The sequence below is a fragment of the Borostomias antarcticus genome (genome assembly GCF_949987555.1).
Source record: "Borostomias antarcticus genome assembly, chromosome: 16".
Classification (NCBI taxonomy): Eukaryota; Metazoa; Chordata; class Actinopteri; order Stomiiformes; family Stomiidae; genus Borostomias; species Borostomias antarcticus.
The window spans coordinates 22,188,925-22,206,424 of NC_140249.1; the positions used below are offsets into that span (position 1 = coordinate 22,188,925).

A 17,500-nucleotide genomic window follows, 5' to 3' on the forward strand; every position below is an offset into this window, starting at 1 on the left:
TCTGAGGCCCGGCGCGTCTCTCTGCTTGGAACGGAGCGCGCTGGGGTTGTCCGTGTGGTTGGGGGGCTCGTCTCCCACGAGGCCGACTGTTATTCAGGAGCCGCGTGTGTGTGTGTGTGTGTGTGTGTGTGTTTGTGTTGCTTTACATCAGCTGCGCGCAGCAACATCTCTCACACACCCCCCCCCCCCCAAACAACAGCCCCTCCCCCTGCTCGGTCGCAGAGAGACAGAGGAGAATGAAAAGCTTCAAATGTGTGTCTGAAATAACCTAGAATGCCTCCCTTTGTGCCGCCTAGCTAACAACTTAATGTCCACATGCTTTGGTTTAGCAAGGCGCGGGCTGCTCATTTGCATGGGGGTAAGTGGCAGGCTAGGTTTAATGAGAGGAGGCATCTGTGTGTGTGTGTGTGTGTGTGTGTGTGTGTGTGTGTGTGTGTGTGTGTGTGTGTGTGTGTGTGTGTGTGTGTGTGTGTGTGTGTGAGTGCGTGCGTGCGTGCGTGCGTGCGTGCGTGCGTGCGAGTGTGTGGGCGCGTGTGTGTGTGGGGGAGGCCATGTGGTCTGTTTTGACTTGATATTTTCAATTCAATCTTTATTTAACCTCGAGAGTCAATTGAGATCAAGCTCTCATTTGCAATGACGTTGAGAAATCACATAAAAGTGCAGGGTGCAAGACAACAGTAAAAAGAAGACAAAACAATAATAAAAAAACAATAAAAACAATTAAGTCATCGCGTCCTAAAGTTCTCATCAATTCCTACAGTAACATTATAATAACAGCCATGAACTTTAACATTAAAATGTATTAAAAACAGTTACCGATTGTGCTCGAATTACAGGTGATTAAGGATCTTTAACTGACCGGAGGATATTGGTGTATTAAGTTTTAAAGTGCTTTAAGTAGGTTGTTCCATGTGTTTGGGGCAGAGAAGCTAAAAGCGGTCTTCCTAAGATCAGTGCAAACTCTAGGGACCTGTATAAGCCTTTTATCAAGAGTGGATACTATAACAACTGAAGCGGTAACTGAGATTCTGCGATTGTGTGTTTTTCTCTAAAACCAGACTGGTGTGGACTCAACACAGATTACATCGAGATAAACGGTTTGAGTTGGTTATATACCAAGGACTCCTTGATTTTTGCAAGACAGGAGGTAGGTGGAGGCTCAATAAAATAAAAAATAAACTATAACATGAAGTGAAACATGTTTCTGCCCTCCCCTAGTGTGGTTGTGGGTTGACGCCAAGCTCGCAATCAAGTGAATTCCTGAGGACCGGCGTTAAATTTACCCAGAAACCCCCACTATGTTTACGGAGTCACCCTGAGCCGATCGTGGGACGTTCCGTTTCTTGTAAAAGCTACGTTTGCCCCTAATTGCTGCAGAGCAGTAAAAATAGCCACAGAAAAAGCCACGCTTCAGTGTTTGTATGAATTTGTGGTCGTTTCACTTCCCTTTTACGGTTTTAACATATGGCGAGATAAAAGCTACTCTGGGTAAATAAATGAAAAGGTTTTAGGTTTTAAAATGCCAGTGCACATGGTTCTAAATACGGACACGCCATTTGCAATACATACAGTATGTAGTTCCATGTAGAAGAGACAGTACATGATGTCTCCAGAGATCAGCGTTCACATTCCTTCATTAGAGGGTGTCAGTACAGTAAAGTGATTGGTCAGCTTGGTTCAGAGAGCAGCCCTACAGAGGACATGATTGGTCAGAGGGATCCAGTCAGAGAGGCTCTGAGTGGTCGACAGATCCAACAGCATTAAGGCCACCGGTCAACGCTTGTGAACTTGTCCCATCTTCTTTACAGCTCAGCTGAACTGGTCTCCAGCATGAATGGAAGCAGTTTGTCATGGATAATTGATTCAGGGTAATGGGCACAGTTGGCTGCAGACATGCTGCTAGAGTGTGTGACAGTCGTTGATTTACGGAGTTTACATGCGGCTCTTCGTACACGTCTCTAAATAGATTTACATTTGTTATACTAAGTGTGTTAGTGTAATGAAATAAATTTATGTTTTACTTGAAATGGCATGGCTGTAGCCTACGCGCGCAGGTGTGTGTGTGTGTGTGTGTGTGTGTGTGGGTGTGTGTGTGTGTGTGTGTGTGTGTGTGTGTGTGTGTAAGCTTAAACTGGAAATATACTAAGCTGACAGACAGTGGGGGTGCTAAGCTTTGGGAGGTATTGTCTTGATGCAAACACATTTCAAGCTCTTGTTTGGAGCAGTCAGGAGCCAACCTCTCAGAGAAACAGGCACACAGCTTGGAGGTCATGGGCTCAATATAACGATCCTGTAAATGCTAGTCTGTTTGTCTGTATGCATGTCTCTCTCTCTCTCTCTCTCTCTCTATGTCTCTCTGTCTATCTGTCTGTCTACATTAACCCCTGCGTGACTGTAGCGGGACCATCTGCCACCAGCTAGACGTAGATCGGCTGCTAGAGCAGCTGCATCATTAGCAGGATAATTAACTACATCGTAGTATCATAGAGAATACATGTGTGAAATGCGCTTCAAGGTGGTACCTTGAAATGATTTGACGAAAAATCGCCTACCCTACCTTTAAGTATTAGTCACCACATAACTACATGGCCAGATTAATATTACTCTGAGAAGATGCTGTGTTTGGAGATGCTTATAGGGTAAGAGGCTTAGGGATTACTTCCTGTTTGGTCAATGATTTGTCCATTAAGGTAGAAAGGGGTTGTATTAGTGAAGTTTTACCCTTCACCATGCTGTTTCAAATTCAAGTACAGCACAAACACATTCTTACCTCGTTATAAAGAGAGCCTATTATCATAATTTCAAATGATTGATTGATTGAGGAATTGAGAATCTCCCTCCCCCTCTCCCCTCCCCCCCCTCTCTCCTCTCCCCCCTACCCCCCCCCTCTCCCCTCCCCCCCCAGCCCTGAGCAGCAGTCCCTGTGCCTGCAGTCCCCCCAGAGAGAGGGTCATTAGAGGAGGCGGGGCCAGTGAGAAGAGCAGGGGAGGGGTCAATGGAAGAGGCGCGGCCTACAGGCCCACACTGCAGCCCAAACCAGAAGGTAAGGCCTGCAGACAGACGCAGATAGCAAGCGGATCTGGGCCATATATGGGCCGGAACTAAGCCACAAGGGCCAGATCTGGCCTGTATATGGCCCTGATCCGCTTGCTATCTGGGGACACAGACAGTAGCTACAGACAGACACGTACAGTAGCTACAGACAGACACGTACAGTAGCTACAGACAGACGCATAGCTCGGACTGATATACCATGAGATATCGATGCGTCAGAGTCACTGTCATAACTGATGACTTCACTAACGTGACCGCCATTCGGATTTCACCAGTGACACACATTTATGACTAAATAAACGACTCATACCACGAGAGAGAGAGAGAGAGAGAGAGAGAGAGAGAGAGAGAGAGGAGAGAGAGAGAGAGAGAGAGAGAGTGAATGTTGCGTTATGTAACATGGCCGAGAGTGACTCAGAACAGCGAACCTTGACTGCAGTGCTTGTGCATTCCTGCTTTATTTGACCAGAGTGAATTATTGTCCAGAGGTCAGAGGTCAGACCCAGCCCAGCAGCCCATCCTTCAGGCCACAGCAGCACTCTGGACTAAGGTGTAGCGGAGTTGAGTTTCTGCTAAAAGAAGTGTTCTATACTGCAGGGCCCTGTGAGTGTGAGAGAGAGAGAGAGAGAGAGAGAGTGACAGAGAGAGAGAGAGAGAGTGTGACAGAGAGAGAGAGAGAGAGAGAGAGGAGAGAGAGACAGAGAGAGAGAGAGAGGAGAGAGAGAGACAGGAGAGAGAGAGAGAGAGAGCGAGACAGAGAGGGAAAGAGACAGAGAGGAGAGAGAGAGACAGAGAGGGAGAGACAGAGAGAGAGACAGACAGAGGCAGAGAGAGAGAGCGCTATCATAATACCAAAGCTGTTATATGACATTAACTACCCTATAAACATGCTAGAGGTTGCCAGACGTGGCTCAGGGCTCCTGAGATCTGGGCTTTTCTTAGTGACTATGTCGCCCCCTTGTGGTCACAGGTGCACATCACACCGTAATAGTTCCTCTCCTACCCAGTTCTGGTAGAGGGGTGTGTTCAGGCTCCTAGGTCAACTCAAAGGTCATCGCTAGCATTGCAGTATGGCCTGAAAAAAAAGAGGTTCATGAAGAATAAGACACAAGTTCGACTCACAGCAATCTTACGACAACTGGGCGCCGGATCCTTAAAGTAGTAGACGCTGCGAATGAAAGGCTAGGACAACACACCAAGCCCAGTCTTTTATTAGCCTTTTTTGCTTTTAATAAACGACTCAGCTCGGAGTGTCGCTCTGGCCTTGCCTTTTGCATTATCTGAAATAAAGCGACATGTTTTCCTTATATGTTACACAAAAACACTCCGGCCAGCGGTCCAGACCCCTGATCCCTGTCCTCTACCCCCCCCCCCCCCCTCCCCCCAGTGCCCCCCAAGCCCCCCCAGCTCCAGAGCCCGGTGACGGCGCCTGGCCCTCCGCTGGGGCGAACCCCGAGAGCAGGCCTGAGAGGCAGCATGGAGGACCGGGGAGGAGGAGGAGGGGGCCTGGCGGGCAGCAGGAACCGGGAGATATCCTCCAAAATGACACACCTCATCAACCACTTCGACAGGTAGAGTACAGAGCAGGGGAAAGTAGCCGAGCACAGAGTTGATGTGCGGAGATAGACGACCGGTAGAGGGGTTTAATTCACATGCGGTCCCTAGGGTACACATTACGGGCATAAAAAGTCTGATCCTTTCAGAAAAGCTTGGTGACTCACTTGTAATCTGTTTATCTGAGTGTGTGTGTGAATGTGTGTGTGTGTGTGTGTGTGTGTGTGTGTGTGTGTGTGTGTGTGTGTGTGTGTGTGTGAATGTATGAGAGTGACGGAAATAGCAAACACTTTTATCCAAAGCGACTTACAATGATTGCATTTAACGTAGGTAGTCAGTGTACTACTATTCGCCAGAACTCGCAAGTGCATCTTCTTTCTAAACAAGTGGCTAAGAGCATAATCTAGTGCTGAAGTCAAAGTACAAATACTATAGGTGGTTAAGAGGTAGGATCCTGGTAGTACTTCATGAAGAGGTCAGTTTTGAGCATGCGGCGAAAGATGGGCATCAACTCCGCTGTCCTGACGTCAGCGGTCAGCTCATTCCACCACTGGACCAGGACAGAAAAGAGCCGTGTCCGGGTCGATCGAACACAGGGGCCTCGGAGTAACGGGGCAACCAATCGCCCCGAGGTACTGTAGCAGAGCGTAGCGGTCAGGAGGGGGTGTAGGGCTTCACCATGGCCTGGAGGAAGGAGGGAGCTGTTCCTTTCACTGCCCTGTAGGCTAGTACCAGAGTTATAAACTGGATGTGAGCTGCTACAGGGAAGGGTGGAGAGAGAGAGGGAGGGAGAGAGAGAGAGAGGGGAGAGAGACAGACAGAGTCAGAGAGAAAGAGAGAGACAAAGAGACAGAGAGGAGAGAGCGCGAGACAGAGAGGGAAAGAGACAGAGAGGAGAGAGAAAGACAGAGAGAGAGACAGACAGAGGCAGAGAGAGAGAGCGCTATCATAATACCAAAGCTGTTATATGACATTAACTACCCTATAAACATGCCAGAGGTTGCCCAGAGAGAGAGAGAGAGAGAGGGAGAGAGAGAGAGAGGCATGGATGAGATACTCACAGATTGTTGTTGTAGCTGAAAAGGCATTCATGATGAAAGATACATCCTATCAACCGATTACAGCAGTGCTGACAGTTACCTCATATTTCCTACTATTTTACATAATCAACTCAAAAGCAGAAGCCCATATAACTCTCCTCGCCGATACTATTTCTCCAGAGCGCTGCTGTAGACAGCGCAGATTCACTGGTGTTTCACAAGGCGAGCGTTAGTCACTGATGAAAGGAGATTTGTACAGAAGGGGAAACTCGTCTCGGCGTTTCAGTCTTATGACAGAGCTCGGCAGATGCAGAAGACGAGGTAGGACCCAATCAATACACTCTCTCTCACGCCGGACTTCTAAGCTTTGCGTTACTGTAGTTTGATGTCCCATGTAGTTCGTCTGAAAAGCCAATCTGTTGGGATTTGACATTAGATTGATTGATTGATTTTATTTATGGATTGAGTCAAAACAGTAATACAAGGGATTACAAGATCACTTATCTGGCCCCCGGGTGATTACTGTTTTTTTGCTTCCCTCTGGAATATGTAGAGGTGGGTCGTATGCCCACCTCCCTTGTTCTCTGTAAAGCGCATTGTGTTACCTCTGGGTATGAAATGCGCTATACAAATAAAGCTCTGATTGATTGATTGACATGTGAAAGTGTAAACACTTATTTCCAACATGGTCCTTTGATATTTACATGCAAGACAACAATAACACAAGACATTTCCACTTCCACTTCCACATTAGTGCAAGTACAGTACAAGTCTGAGCACTGACCCGACCGTTATGAGTTATGTGTCTTTAGTAACTGCCTACTCGGGGATATTAGGCGTGTATGACTTGGTGATGCTGGAGATAAGCGTGGTGGGTGGGAGTCTTTATCCGGCGTACAACACGCTTCCAGCGCCGGTCCCAGTTCTCCAGCGGTCTCAATGATGGTGGTGTTGATGGTGGTGTTGATGGCGGTGTTGATGGTGGTGTTGATGGTGGTGTTGATGGTGGTGTTGACGGTGGTGTTGATGGCGGTGTTGACAGCGGTGTTGACGGCGGTGTTGACGGCAGTATTGACGGTGGTGTTGATGGCGGTGTTGACAGCGGTGTTGACGGCGGTGTTGACAGTGGCGTTTGCGGCGGCAGCAGGCCTGGCCTGGTCTACGCGCGGGGGAGGCCCGTTAGTGACGGGAGGGAACAATGGCGGCGTTGTTGTGCCCCCAGCTGCTCATACAGCAGCTCGCCGGAGCGCTGCAGCGTTCAGACAGCGTTGGCGTCCAAGCCCCAGCCAGGTCAGGCATTCAGAAAAGAATCATTCATTATTTTTAACGTGTTAAGAGTTCCCAGATGAATCGCGAGCGGTAACGTGTTAACGTGGACAGCCCTAGTACAAAAATAACTCGGTCTAGAATTGTCTGCCTCTGTTGTGTTGCTATGCAACCTCTGTCCCGTCTGGTCAGTGAGGTCGTCTGACCCGAGGTTCATCCTTGCTGCAGCCCTCACTGCCTCAGAGCAGAGAGGAGCACACCCCCCCCCTCCCCCCCCCCCCCCAGAAACAAAATCAGACCCTCTTTTTAGTCAGTTTAGATTGATCCTACATGCTGGCTGTCCTTAGCTCGGCACAGACATCCTACACTATAATGTGTGAGGAGTCCAGGCTAGGATACACCTCCCGTTCTAGTACACACACACACACACACACACACACACACTCACACACACACTAGAACATGCGCTGTTTTGACATACTGAAGGACTGATGAAGAGTCGGTGAAATGAAAGGAAAAGATGACGCAAGAGCTAAGATGTGAAGTGCAGTATGTAGTACAGTGTGGCCTGATGATGTCAGACTGCCACGGTCAAGTGTTTGCTACACCTCTCTCTCGCTGACCCAACACATCGCTGTAGTCCCACCATGGAGACTAACTCACTGGCTTTGTAAGAGACTTGAAAAGGGGGGCATATACGACCTTTAACCCCCAACGTTCTGCTCACAGTCTCATGTGAGTCATCCATGGAACGTTCATCAGCCTCTGTAGTTCCTCTATTAATACACTTCCTGTTTGTACAGAGACAGTGATCTCTGTGTGTGTGTGTGTGTGTGTGTGTGTGTGTGTGTGTGTGTGTGTGTGGGAGGGCTCGTACATTGTAAGTAGTGGGTAGGTATTCTTATCAGAGAGCTACAGCACGTCTATTAAACCATAGTTTCAGACCACTAGCACAGACAACCCCAGGTTCCTGACGGCTCGCTGAGCGTTGAGCTCTTTTACGGCCGCTTGATTTATCCTCCTGGACGTGCCTGATCAGAGAAGAGGTGGGTGTGATGAACAGGGCAGGTGGGTCACACACTGGGAAACAGCTGGCACTGCAGGATATGCTACTAGCGGATGGTGATGATGGAGTGTGTGTGTGTGTGTGTGTGTGTGTGTGTGTGTGTGTGTGTGTGTGTGTGTGTGTGTGTGTGTGTGAGGGTGGGGGAGGGGTGCACACATATGTGTGTGTTCTCTGTACTTTGAATTTCCTATTGTACATACTGTAGATTTTACACCTCATTCACACTCAAGGGGCAGACAGAAGAGGGAAAGTGTGTGTGTGTGTGACTGTGTGTGTGTGTGTGTGTGTGTGTGTGTGTGACTGTGTGTGTGCGTGTGTGTGTGTGTGTGTGTGTGTGTGTGTGTGTGCGTGTGTGTGTGTGTGTGTGTGTGTGTGTGTGTACAGTATAGAAGTAGGGCAGCAGGCTATCTCCCGGGATCGCTGCTCTACCTCTCCTCCTCCTCCCATCCTCCTCCTCCCCTCCTCTCTTCCTCCTCCTCCCCTCCTCTCTTCCTCCCCTCCCCCCCTCTCTCCCTATCCACTCACCCTGCCTCTGCACACACTCACAGCAGCTCCACACACACACACACACACACACACACACACACACACGTCCTGCTGCTGTCCTGCTAGACCTCACAGTCTCTTCTCAGCGTGCGGGTTTAACTGCTACTGGACACGCTGACCCTGGACACGCTGACCCTGGACACGCTGACCCTGGACCAGTGACCCTGGACACGCTGACCCTGGACACGCTGACCCTGGACACGCTGACCCTGGACACGCTGACCCTGGACACGCTGACCCTGGACACGCTGACCCTGGACACGTTGACCCTGGACACGCTGACCCTGGGCGGCTTCACCGGTGTCCAACGGTTTCTGACCTCCTCTTCCTCTCTCCTTCTCTCCCTCTCTTCCTCTCTCCCTCTCTTCCTCTCTTCCTCTCTCCCTCTCTCCCTCTCTTCCTCTCTTCCTCTCCCTCTCTTCCTCTCCTCCTCTCTCTCTCTTCCTCTCTTCCTCTCTCTCCCTCTCTCCCTCTCTCCCTCTCCTCCTCTCTCCCTCTCTCCCTGCGCTCCGACAGCTCCGCCAAGCGAGACGGCTCCTCCCAGCCCCCGCTCCCACCGGTCAGCAAGTCGGCCAACTGTAGCCCCGCCCACCGGCCCTACCACAGGAAGACGGAGACGGCCGCGCAGGAGCGCCCGCCGTTCGGCCAGGACGCGCCGCGCGATGCCCGCAGACCCGCGGCTAACGGGGTGCTAGCCCAAATGGACCGGGACAGAGACGGGGAGGGGGACGGAGGGGAAATAGGGGACGCCGTCCTGGTGAACGGGGACGCGGGGGACGAGGGGACGGAGACGCGAGGAGACCGCCCCCCCACGGACGCGGACACGGCCGCTACGGACCTGCCCGCCAATGAGGAGGACAGAGGACTTCCTACGGAGTCCCTGCAGGGACACAGGAAGGACGAGGGGGTGGCGGAACCCAAGGTAAGCGTGTGGAGATTGTTGATTGGTTGTGTGTCTTTGTTTGTAGTATTAATAGTAATATTTCTTGCATTCTTGTATATATTCTGTATTTGTCTTTAGATATTTGGTATTTTACTGCTTTTTAAACTTTTTTTTAAACTTTACTTATTAAGTAAAGTAAAAACTTAGGAGCTAGCATTTACATTTCACTGCCAATTACTGTATATCTGTATGTATGTGATAAATAAATCTGACAGCCTTTGACTAGTGTCTGTAGTGAGTAAGCGAGGGACTGACTGACTGACAGACTGACTGACTGACTGACTGACCGACCGACCGACCGACCGACCGACCGACCGACCGACCGACCGACTGTAATGATATTCATGAGTGTCTGGGTCAGTCTGCTGTGAAGGAGACTTTAAACCCAGCAGCCTGGTAGAGTTCAGTCAGGGTGAGCGCTGCTGTATCTGTCGTGTCTGTGCTGACACCCCTGTGACATGTTTATTTATATCCTCCATGTCAGTTACCTCATGAGCTCAGTCCAGCTACTGTATGTGCTCTCATCCCCCTCAGTCTGTGTGCTCTCATCCCCCTCAGTCTATAAACTCTCTCATCCCCCTCAGTCTGTGCTCTCTCATCCCCCTCAGTCTGTGCTCTCTCATCCCCCTCAGTCTGTGCTCTCTCATCCCCCTCAGTCTGTGCTCTCTCATCCCCCTCAGTCTGCTCTCTCATCCCCCTCAGTCTGTGCTCTCTCATCCCCCTCAGTCTGTGCTCTCTCATCCCCCTCAGTCTGTGCTCTCTCATCCCCCTCAGTCTGTGCTCTCATCCCCCTCAGTCTGTGCTCTCTCTCATCCCCCTCAGTCTGTGCTCTCTCATCCCCCTCAGTCTGTGCTCTCATCCCACTCAGTCTGTGCTCTCTCATCCCCCTCAGTCTATAAACTCGCTCATCCCCCTCAGTCTATGTGCTCTCATCCCCCTCAGTCTGTGCTCTCATCCCCCTCAGTCTATAAACTCTCTCATCCCCCTCAGTCTATAAACTCTCTCATCCCCCTCAGTCTATAAACTCTCTCATCCCCCTCAGTCTATGTGCTCTCATCCCCCTCAGTCTGTGCTCTCATCCCCCTCAGTCTATAAACTCTCTCATCCCCCTCAGTCTGTGCTCTCTCATCCCCCTCAGTCTATAAACTCTCTCATCCCCCTCAGTCTATGTACTCTCATCCCCCTCAGTCTGTGCTCTCTCATCCCCCTCAGTCTATAAACTCTCTCATCCCCCTCTGTCTGTCTGTCATCCCCTGTCTGCCTGTCTGTCTGTCTGTCATCCCCTGTCTGTCTGTCTGTCTGTCTGCCTGTCTGTCTGTCATCCCCTGTCTGTCTGCATACCTGACTGCTCGTGATCATATATATAAATACCTGCTTCTCAGATGGATATTTATCTGGTAGGAGAGGTGAACTAATTACGGTCCTGTTTCTCAGTATGTGTTTGTTCGTGTAACCAAGTTGTCTTGTGGTCGTAGGTGTGAAATATTACATTTGTGTTTTGATGTATATGACATATGAAACTATAGTATTTTGTGTATTTGTGTGAATTTAGAGAGGAGAGTTCAAAGTAGTGTCCTGGTCGGCTAGAACACTGAGTGAGTGAGAACAGTTGTAGGTCTGTGTTCATATGTGATAACCCTACAGTACGACACACATTCTGTCATGTCTGCAGACCCATTTTAAACTCTTTGCATCGTGTTTATTTGAGGTGAATAGTTTCAGCTTGATCTAGTAGCTACAGGGTGTGATGATGAGACACACACACACACACACACACACACAGCCCTGTCAGCAACACCAGTTCTGTCTTTGTTCACTGGTCTCATTTCCCCTCTTCCACCCTTTCATATCCTGTCCTGAGAGGCACACACACACACACACACACACACACACACACACACTGCCAGTCAAACAGCCTCAACAGCCAGAATGACAAAGACACACACTCAGAAATCTCTTGTATGTTCGTGTGTGGGTCTTTGGCTGATGATGATGATGGAATTTGGTCATTCACAATGCTTACACACACACACACACACCTATAGTCCTGTGTGTGTATGTGTGTGTGTGTGTGTGTGTGTGCACGTGCGTGCACTTACAGTATATAATTAGTGTTTATCTGCATGTGTGTGTTGTGTATGCGTGTGTATGTTTGTGTATATATACAGTATATACGTACGTGTAGGTGTGTGTGTGTGTGTGTGTGTGTGTGTGTGTGTGTGCGTGCGTGCTTGAATGAGGTACCATTGTAATCAAACAGGAACTCGGTAAAGCATGAGACTAGAATTGAGGACAATGTGGGAGTGATCTGAGACTAAGACTGTAGCTCTGACCTTCAGACCAGGAGCTCCGAACGCCCTCAGTCCGGCCCCAGTGTGTGTGTGTGTGTGTGTGTGTGTGTCTGTGTGTGTGTGTGTGTGTGTGTGTGTGTGTTTGTGTACCCTTTCTGTCAGCCTGACAGTCCAGGAGTTCGATCGCTCAATAGACAAGCTGATATTTCGTCCCTGAACATAGACTTTGGATTTGGACTTTGAATACAACATCCAGTATTCATGATTGAAGACATACTCTAATGAGCACCTCTAGCGATGTGGACGGACAGTAGACAAGCCATACTCTTTATTCTTATGTAACTATGAGGAGGCTAGAGTAGTCGTTGAGTAGTGAAACTCACTCCCCTAGTATAAAGGATGTGGTAACGACCCTGCCAAGCGGGATAGGTCTTCTGGCATAGTTGTTAACACATCCGACTTGCGAGCGCAAGGTTGCAGGTTCGCGTCCCGCCCTGGGCGATCCCTTAACATGGGTCAAAGGAACGAGTGATAGAATATACTTTATTGTCCCCTCAGGGAAATTTGTCATGGACTCGTTTGCTGCACAAATCAACTCTATACATAGAAACAGAGACAACACATCACATGTCTCACATACATATACTACACACAACACATCACATGTCTCACATACATATACTACACACAACACGTTGTCCGTATATAAGAATATTAGAGTGACAACGCATAGTGACAAACACAATGCAGAGAACGAAGTCCGACAAACAACGCAGAGAATCTGTCACTCTTTCAAGATCTAATCATTGCTGCTTTCAATACCGCTTCCAGAGTTAGCGATTGTATGGGGTCCCCCAAAACTTGAATGTGCGCTCAAGCCTAAGAAATCCTGGTGTTATCTGTGACCAGGCTCTGCACCTTGACAGACACATGAAGTCCCTGTCATGCATCTTTTCCACCTGAGAAACATGATGAAACTGAGGTCCATCGTATCCCACTCCGAGTTAAAAATGATTATTCACACCTTTGTTTCATCACGCCTGGACTACTGTACCTCACTCTTCACCTGCCTCAGTAAATCATCCCTGGACTACTGTACCTCACTCTTCACCTGCCTCAGTAAATCATCCCTGGACTACTGTACCTCACTCTTCACCTGCCTCAGTAAATCATCCCTGGACTACGGTACCTCACTCTTCACCTGCCTCAGTAAATCATCCCTGGACTACTGTACCTCACTCTTCACCTGCCTCAGTAAATCATCCCTGGACTACTGTACCTCACTCTTCACCTGCCTCAGTAAATCATCCCTGGACTACTGTACCTCACTCTTCACCTGCCTCAGTAAATCATCCCTGGACTACTGTACCTCACTCTTCACCTGCCTCAGTAAATCATCCCTGGACTACTGTACCTCACTCTTCACCTGCCTCAGTAAATCATCCCTGGACCGTCGACAGTTGATCCACAATGCCTCAACCAGGCTTTTGACCAGGTCCAGGGGGTCATGTCATATCCTCCCTATATTAACCTCCTTACACTGGCTTCCTGTTAGTTCTAGGATCCAGTTCAAGGTCCTGGTGATCAAATATAGAGCCCTCCATGGCCAGGCACCTGCATAGACTGTCTTAGTGACCTTCTCCACCCATGCAGGTCACTGAGGTCGTCCGATCAGGGCCTATGGGTTGACCCCCTCACTCGGCTCAAGACAAAAGGCGACCGAGCCTTTGAATCCGTGGCGCCTAATCTGTGATCTGAATTTAACACAGGATTTAACAACTGCGGCCTCCGTGCAGTTAAAGACCCATCTTTTTAGACAGGCATTTGCCTAGCCGTGCATGTTGGTATTTCTATGTTTATGTCCTGTCTCTGTAATTTTACTCTTATTATTTCAATATTTCTGTCTCTGTGATTTATTGTACTTTTATCCAATGTTTCCTGTCTGTTTTTAATTCTGCGAAGCGCTTTGTGACTGGGTGTCTGTGAGAGTTGCTACACCAAACAAAATGTACTTACTTACTTTATGCATTCTAAACCCTATCACAGGACTATGAGCGCTTATAGAGTATTAACAGCTCTCTTCTCCTCTCTCTCCCCCCTCTCTCAACCCTCCTCCCCTCTGTATTCCAGGAGACTAACGAGCAGAAGCTGTATAAGATCGCTAACGAGCTCCTGCAGACGGAGAAGGCCTACGTCACGCGGCTCAACCTGCTGGACAAGGTGAGTGGACAATAAAGGGTCCAGAGCACCATTGTCCCAGCTAACGTACAGTATGTACATGCAATACTGCGTGTCAGGTCATTTTTATTCCTTGGCTTTCAACCTGGCATGAGACTTTGCTCCTGTTTTAATTGCCCTACTGTCTTTTATTGTTTTATTGTTTCATTGTTTGTAAGTGTTTGTATTTATGTATTTATGATTACTCATATACGGCACTTTGTTGCAGCCATGGTTGTTTTTAAAGCGCTCTATAAATAAAGTTGAGTCGAGTTGAGTTGTTTGATAAAGATTAATTAATAAATTAAATGAAATTAATTATGTTAATTTAATTGATAATTAGTGAATTTAATGATTAATTTATTTGGGGACTGTAGAACTAACTATAACCGTATAGGGTGCTATAGTGCACCATTGTGGTCTACTAACGCCCGTGCGCACGTCGCCGTGTCCTGCAGGTGTTCTGTGCCAAGCTGATGGAGGAGGCGGTCAAGGGCACGTTCCCGGTGGAGGTGGTGACGAACATCTTCTCCAACATCAGCTCCATCAACAGCTTCCACAGCCAGTTCCTTCTGCCGGAGCTGGAGGAGCGCATGGGAGAGTGGTGAGTCCTGACGCCGCTACGCAGACATTCATTCATTCATTCATTCATTCATCCAGTCATTCATTCAGTCATCCAGTCGTTCATTCATTCATTCATTCATTCATCCAGTCATTCATCCATCCAGTCATTCATCCATTCATTCATTCATTCATTCATCCATCCAGTCATTCATTCATTCATTCATCCAATCACACGCTTGTCCAGGGTTGTATCAGACAGTCACTACAGCCTGGTGGTTGAACCATAATGGGGGGGGGCGGGCATGGGAGTTCTCCAGGGCTGTTGGTTGAAGTTCCAGAAGTGAGGGATACATCCTTGTATCCTTGTGGGATACATTCATATACTGCATCTGACTCTGTCTCTCTCCCTTCTGTATCTGACTCTGTCTCTCTCCCTTCTGCATCTGACTCTGTCTCTCTCCCTTCTGCATCTGACTCTGTCTCTCTCCCTTCTGCATCTGACTCTGTTTCTCTCCCTTCTGCATCTGACTCTGTCTCTCTCCCTTCTGTATCTGACTCTGTTTCTCTCCCTTCTGTATCTGACTCCGTCTCTCTCCCTTCTGCATCTGACTCTGTCTCTCTCCCTTCTGTATCGTACTCCGTCTCTCTCCCTTCTGCATCTGACTCTGTTTCTCTCCCTTCTGCATCTGACTTTGTCTCTCTCCCTTCTGCATCTGACTCTGTCTCTCTCCCTTCTGTATCTGACTCTGTTTCTCTCCCTTCTGCATCTGACTCTGTCTCTCTCCCTTCTGTATCTGACTCCGTCTCTCTCCCTTCTGCATCTGACTCTGTCTCTCTCCCTTCTGTATCTGACTCTGTCAATCTCCCTTCTGCATCTGACTCTGTCTCTCTCCCTTCTGCATCTGACTCTGTTTCTCTCCCTTCTGCATCTGACTCTGTCTCTCTCCCTTCTGTATCTGACTCCGTCTCTCTCCCTTCTGCATCTGACTCTGTCTCTCTCCCTTCTGTATCTGACTCCGTCTCTCTCCCTTCTGCATCTGACTCTGTTTCTCTCCCTTCTGCATCTGACTTTGTCTCTCTCCCTTCTGCATCTGACTCTGTCTCTCTCCCTTCTGCATCTGACTTTGTCTCTCTCCCTTCTGTATCTGACTCTGTCTCTCTCCCTTCTGCATCTGACTGTCTCTCTCCCTTCTGTATCTGACTCCGTCTCCCCCCCCCCCCCTCTGTTTCTCTCCCTCCCTCTCAGGGCCTCCACGCCCCGCGTCGGGGACATCCTCCTGAAGCGCATGCCCTTCCTGAAGATGTACGCCGAGTACGTGAAGAACTTCGACAAGGCCATGGAGCTGCTGAAGCAGTGGACGGACCGCTCGCCTCAGTTCAAAGCCATCATCCAGGAGATCCAGGTAGGCTTGGCCCGGCCCGGCCCACAGACCTAGGGACCGCGTCGCCCAGGACCGCTCGGTCGTTCGACGTACGGTTATCGGTACGTTTCTTTTTTAACGTTTCGACGCCGACGCCCTCCCTCAGAGCCAGGAGGCGTGCGGGAGTCTGACCCTGCAGCACCACATGCTGGAGCCGGTCCAGAGGGTCCCTCGCTACGAGATGCTGCTGAAGGACTACCTGAAGAAGCTGCCTCAGGACGACCCTGACCGACATGACGCAGAGAGTGAGTCACCGCACGCTACGACGCGCTACGCCGCGACGCCACACGGCTTTGTTACCGGTTGGAAAAATAGACGACGTAAACATTTTAAAAAAGCACATAATTTCTCCATTTCCTGTTTCACAGAGTCGTTGGACATCATCGCCAAGGCAGCCACTCACTCCAACAGTGCCTTTATCTCATCAGTGAGTAGAGAGCGCCCCCTATACCGTGACATCACAATTGGGACTATCACCCCTATACCGTGACATCACAACTGGGACTATCACCCCTATACCATGACATCACAACTGGGACTATCACCCCTATACCATGACATCACAACTGGGACTATCACCTCTATACCATGACATCACAACTGGGACTATCACCCCTATACCATGACATCACAACTGGGACTATCACCCCTATACCATGACATCACAACTGGGACTATCACCTCTATACCATGACATCACAACTGGGACTATCACCCCTATACCATGACATCACAACTGGGACTATCACCCCTATACCATGACATCACAACTGGGACTATCACCCCTATACCATGACATCACAACTGGGACTATCACCCCTATACCATGACATCACAACTGGGACTATCACCCCTATACCATGACATCACAACTGGGACCATCAGCGCAAGTGCGAAGTCCGAGAGGAGAAGGCGGCTTGTTGAAGTGGCGCTAACCGAGCGTTCCCCCTAACCGAGCGTCCCCCCCCTCCCCCCCCCCCCCCACAGGAGAAAGTGAAGAAGCGTCTGGAGATCTACGAGATGCTGGGGGAGGAGGAGGACATCGTCAACGCCGAGTTCATCAAGGAGGGACACATCCTGAAGCTGGCCGCCAGGAACACCTCCGCCATGGAGAGATACCTCTTCCTGGTGAGACACACACACACACGCACGCACGCACACACACACACACACACACACACACGCATATGCACACACACACACACACACACACACACACACACACACGCATATGCTCACACACACACACACACACACACACACACACGCATACGCACACACACACACACACACACACACACAGAACACACACGCGCACGCACGCACACACACACACACACACACACACACACGCATATGCGCACACACACACACACACACACATATGCACACACACACACACACACACACACACACACACACAGAACATTGTAATTCTAACAGTGCCATGGAGAGATACCTCTTCCTAGTAAGACTCACTCACACACCCACACACACACACACACACACACACACAGAACATAGTGTAGATCTAACAG

At 49.3% G+C, this 17,500-nt stretch overlaps 2 protein-coding genes across 2 annotated transcripts in view; both read left to right on the forward strand.

Moving 5' to 3' along the window:
• The window catches only part of LOC311319790 (uncharacterized protein), a gene marked incomplete at its 3' end in the record, with an annotated part of 28,795 nt that extends 14,800 nt beyond the window's left edge, over positions 1-13,995 (forward strand). Inside the window, exons 3-6 of the mRNA XM_084451394.1 lie at positions 2,906-3,043; positions 4,442-4,625; positions 9,043-9,448; positions 13,891-13,995. Coding sequence (XP_084307520.1) covers positions 2,906-3,043; positions 4,442-4,625; positions 9,043-9,448; positions 13,891-13,995 — 833 coding nt within the window. The remainder of the gene's footprint in view (positions 1-2,905; positions 3,044-4,441; positions 4,626-9,042; positions 9,449-13,890) is intronic.
• Positions 9,318-17,500, forward strand: part of LOC311319291 (FYVE, RhoGEF and PH domain-containing protein 4-like) — a 14,174-nt gene continuing 5,991 nt past the window's right edge. Inside the window, exons 1-7 of the mRNA XM_084450801.1 lie at positions 9,318-9,448; positions 13,891-13,980; positions 14,436-14,581; positions 15,788-15,944; positions 16,069-16,207; positions 16,331-16,389; positions 16,950-17,090. Of these exons, the coding sequence (XP_084306927.1) occupies positions 14,454-14,581; positions 15,788-15,944; positions 16,069-16,207; positions 16,331-16,389; positions 16,950-17,090 (624 nt within the window). The 5' untranslated portion in view covers positions 9,318-9,448; positions 13,891-13,980; positions 14,436-14,453. The remainder of the gene's footprint in view (positions 9,449-13,890; positions 13,981-14,435; positions 14,582-15,787; positions 15,945-16,068; positions 16,208-16,330; positions 16,390-16,949; positions 17,091-17,500) is intronic.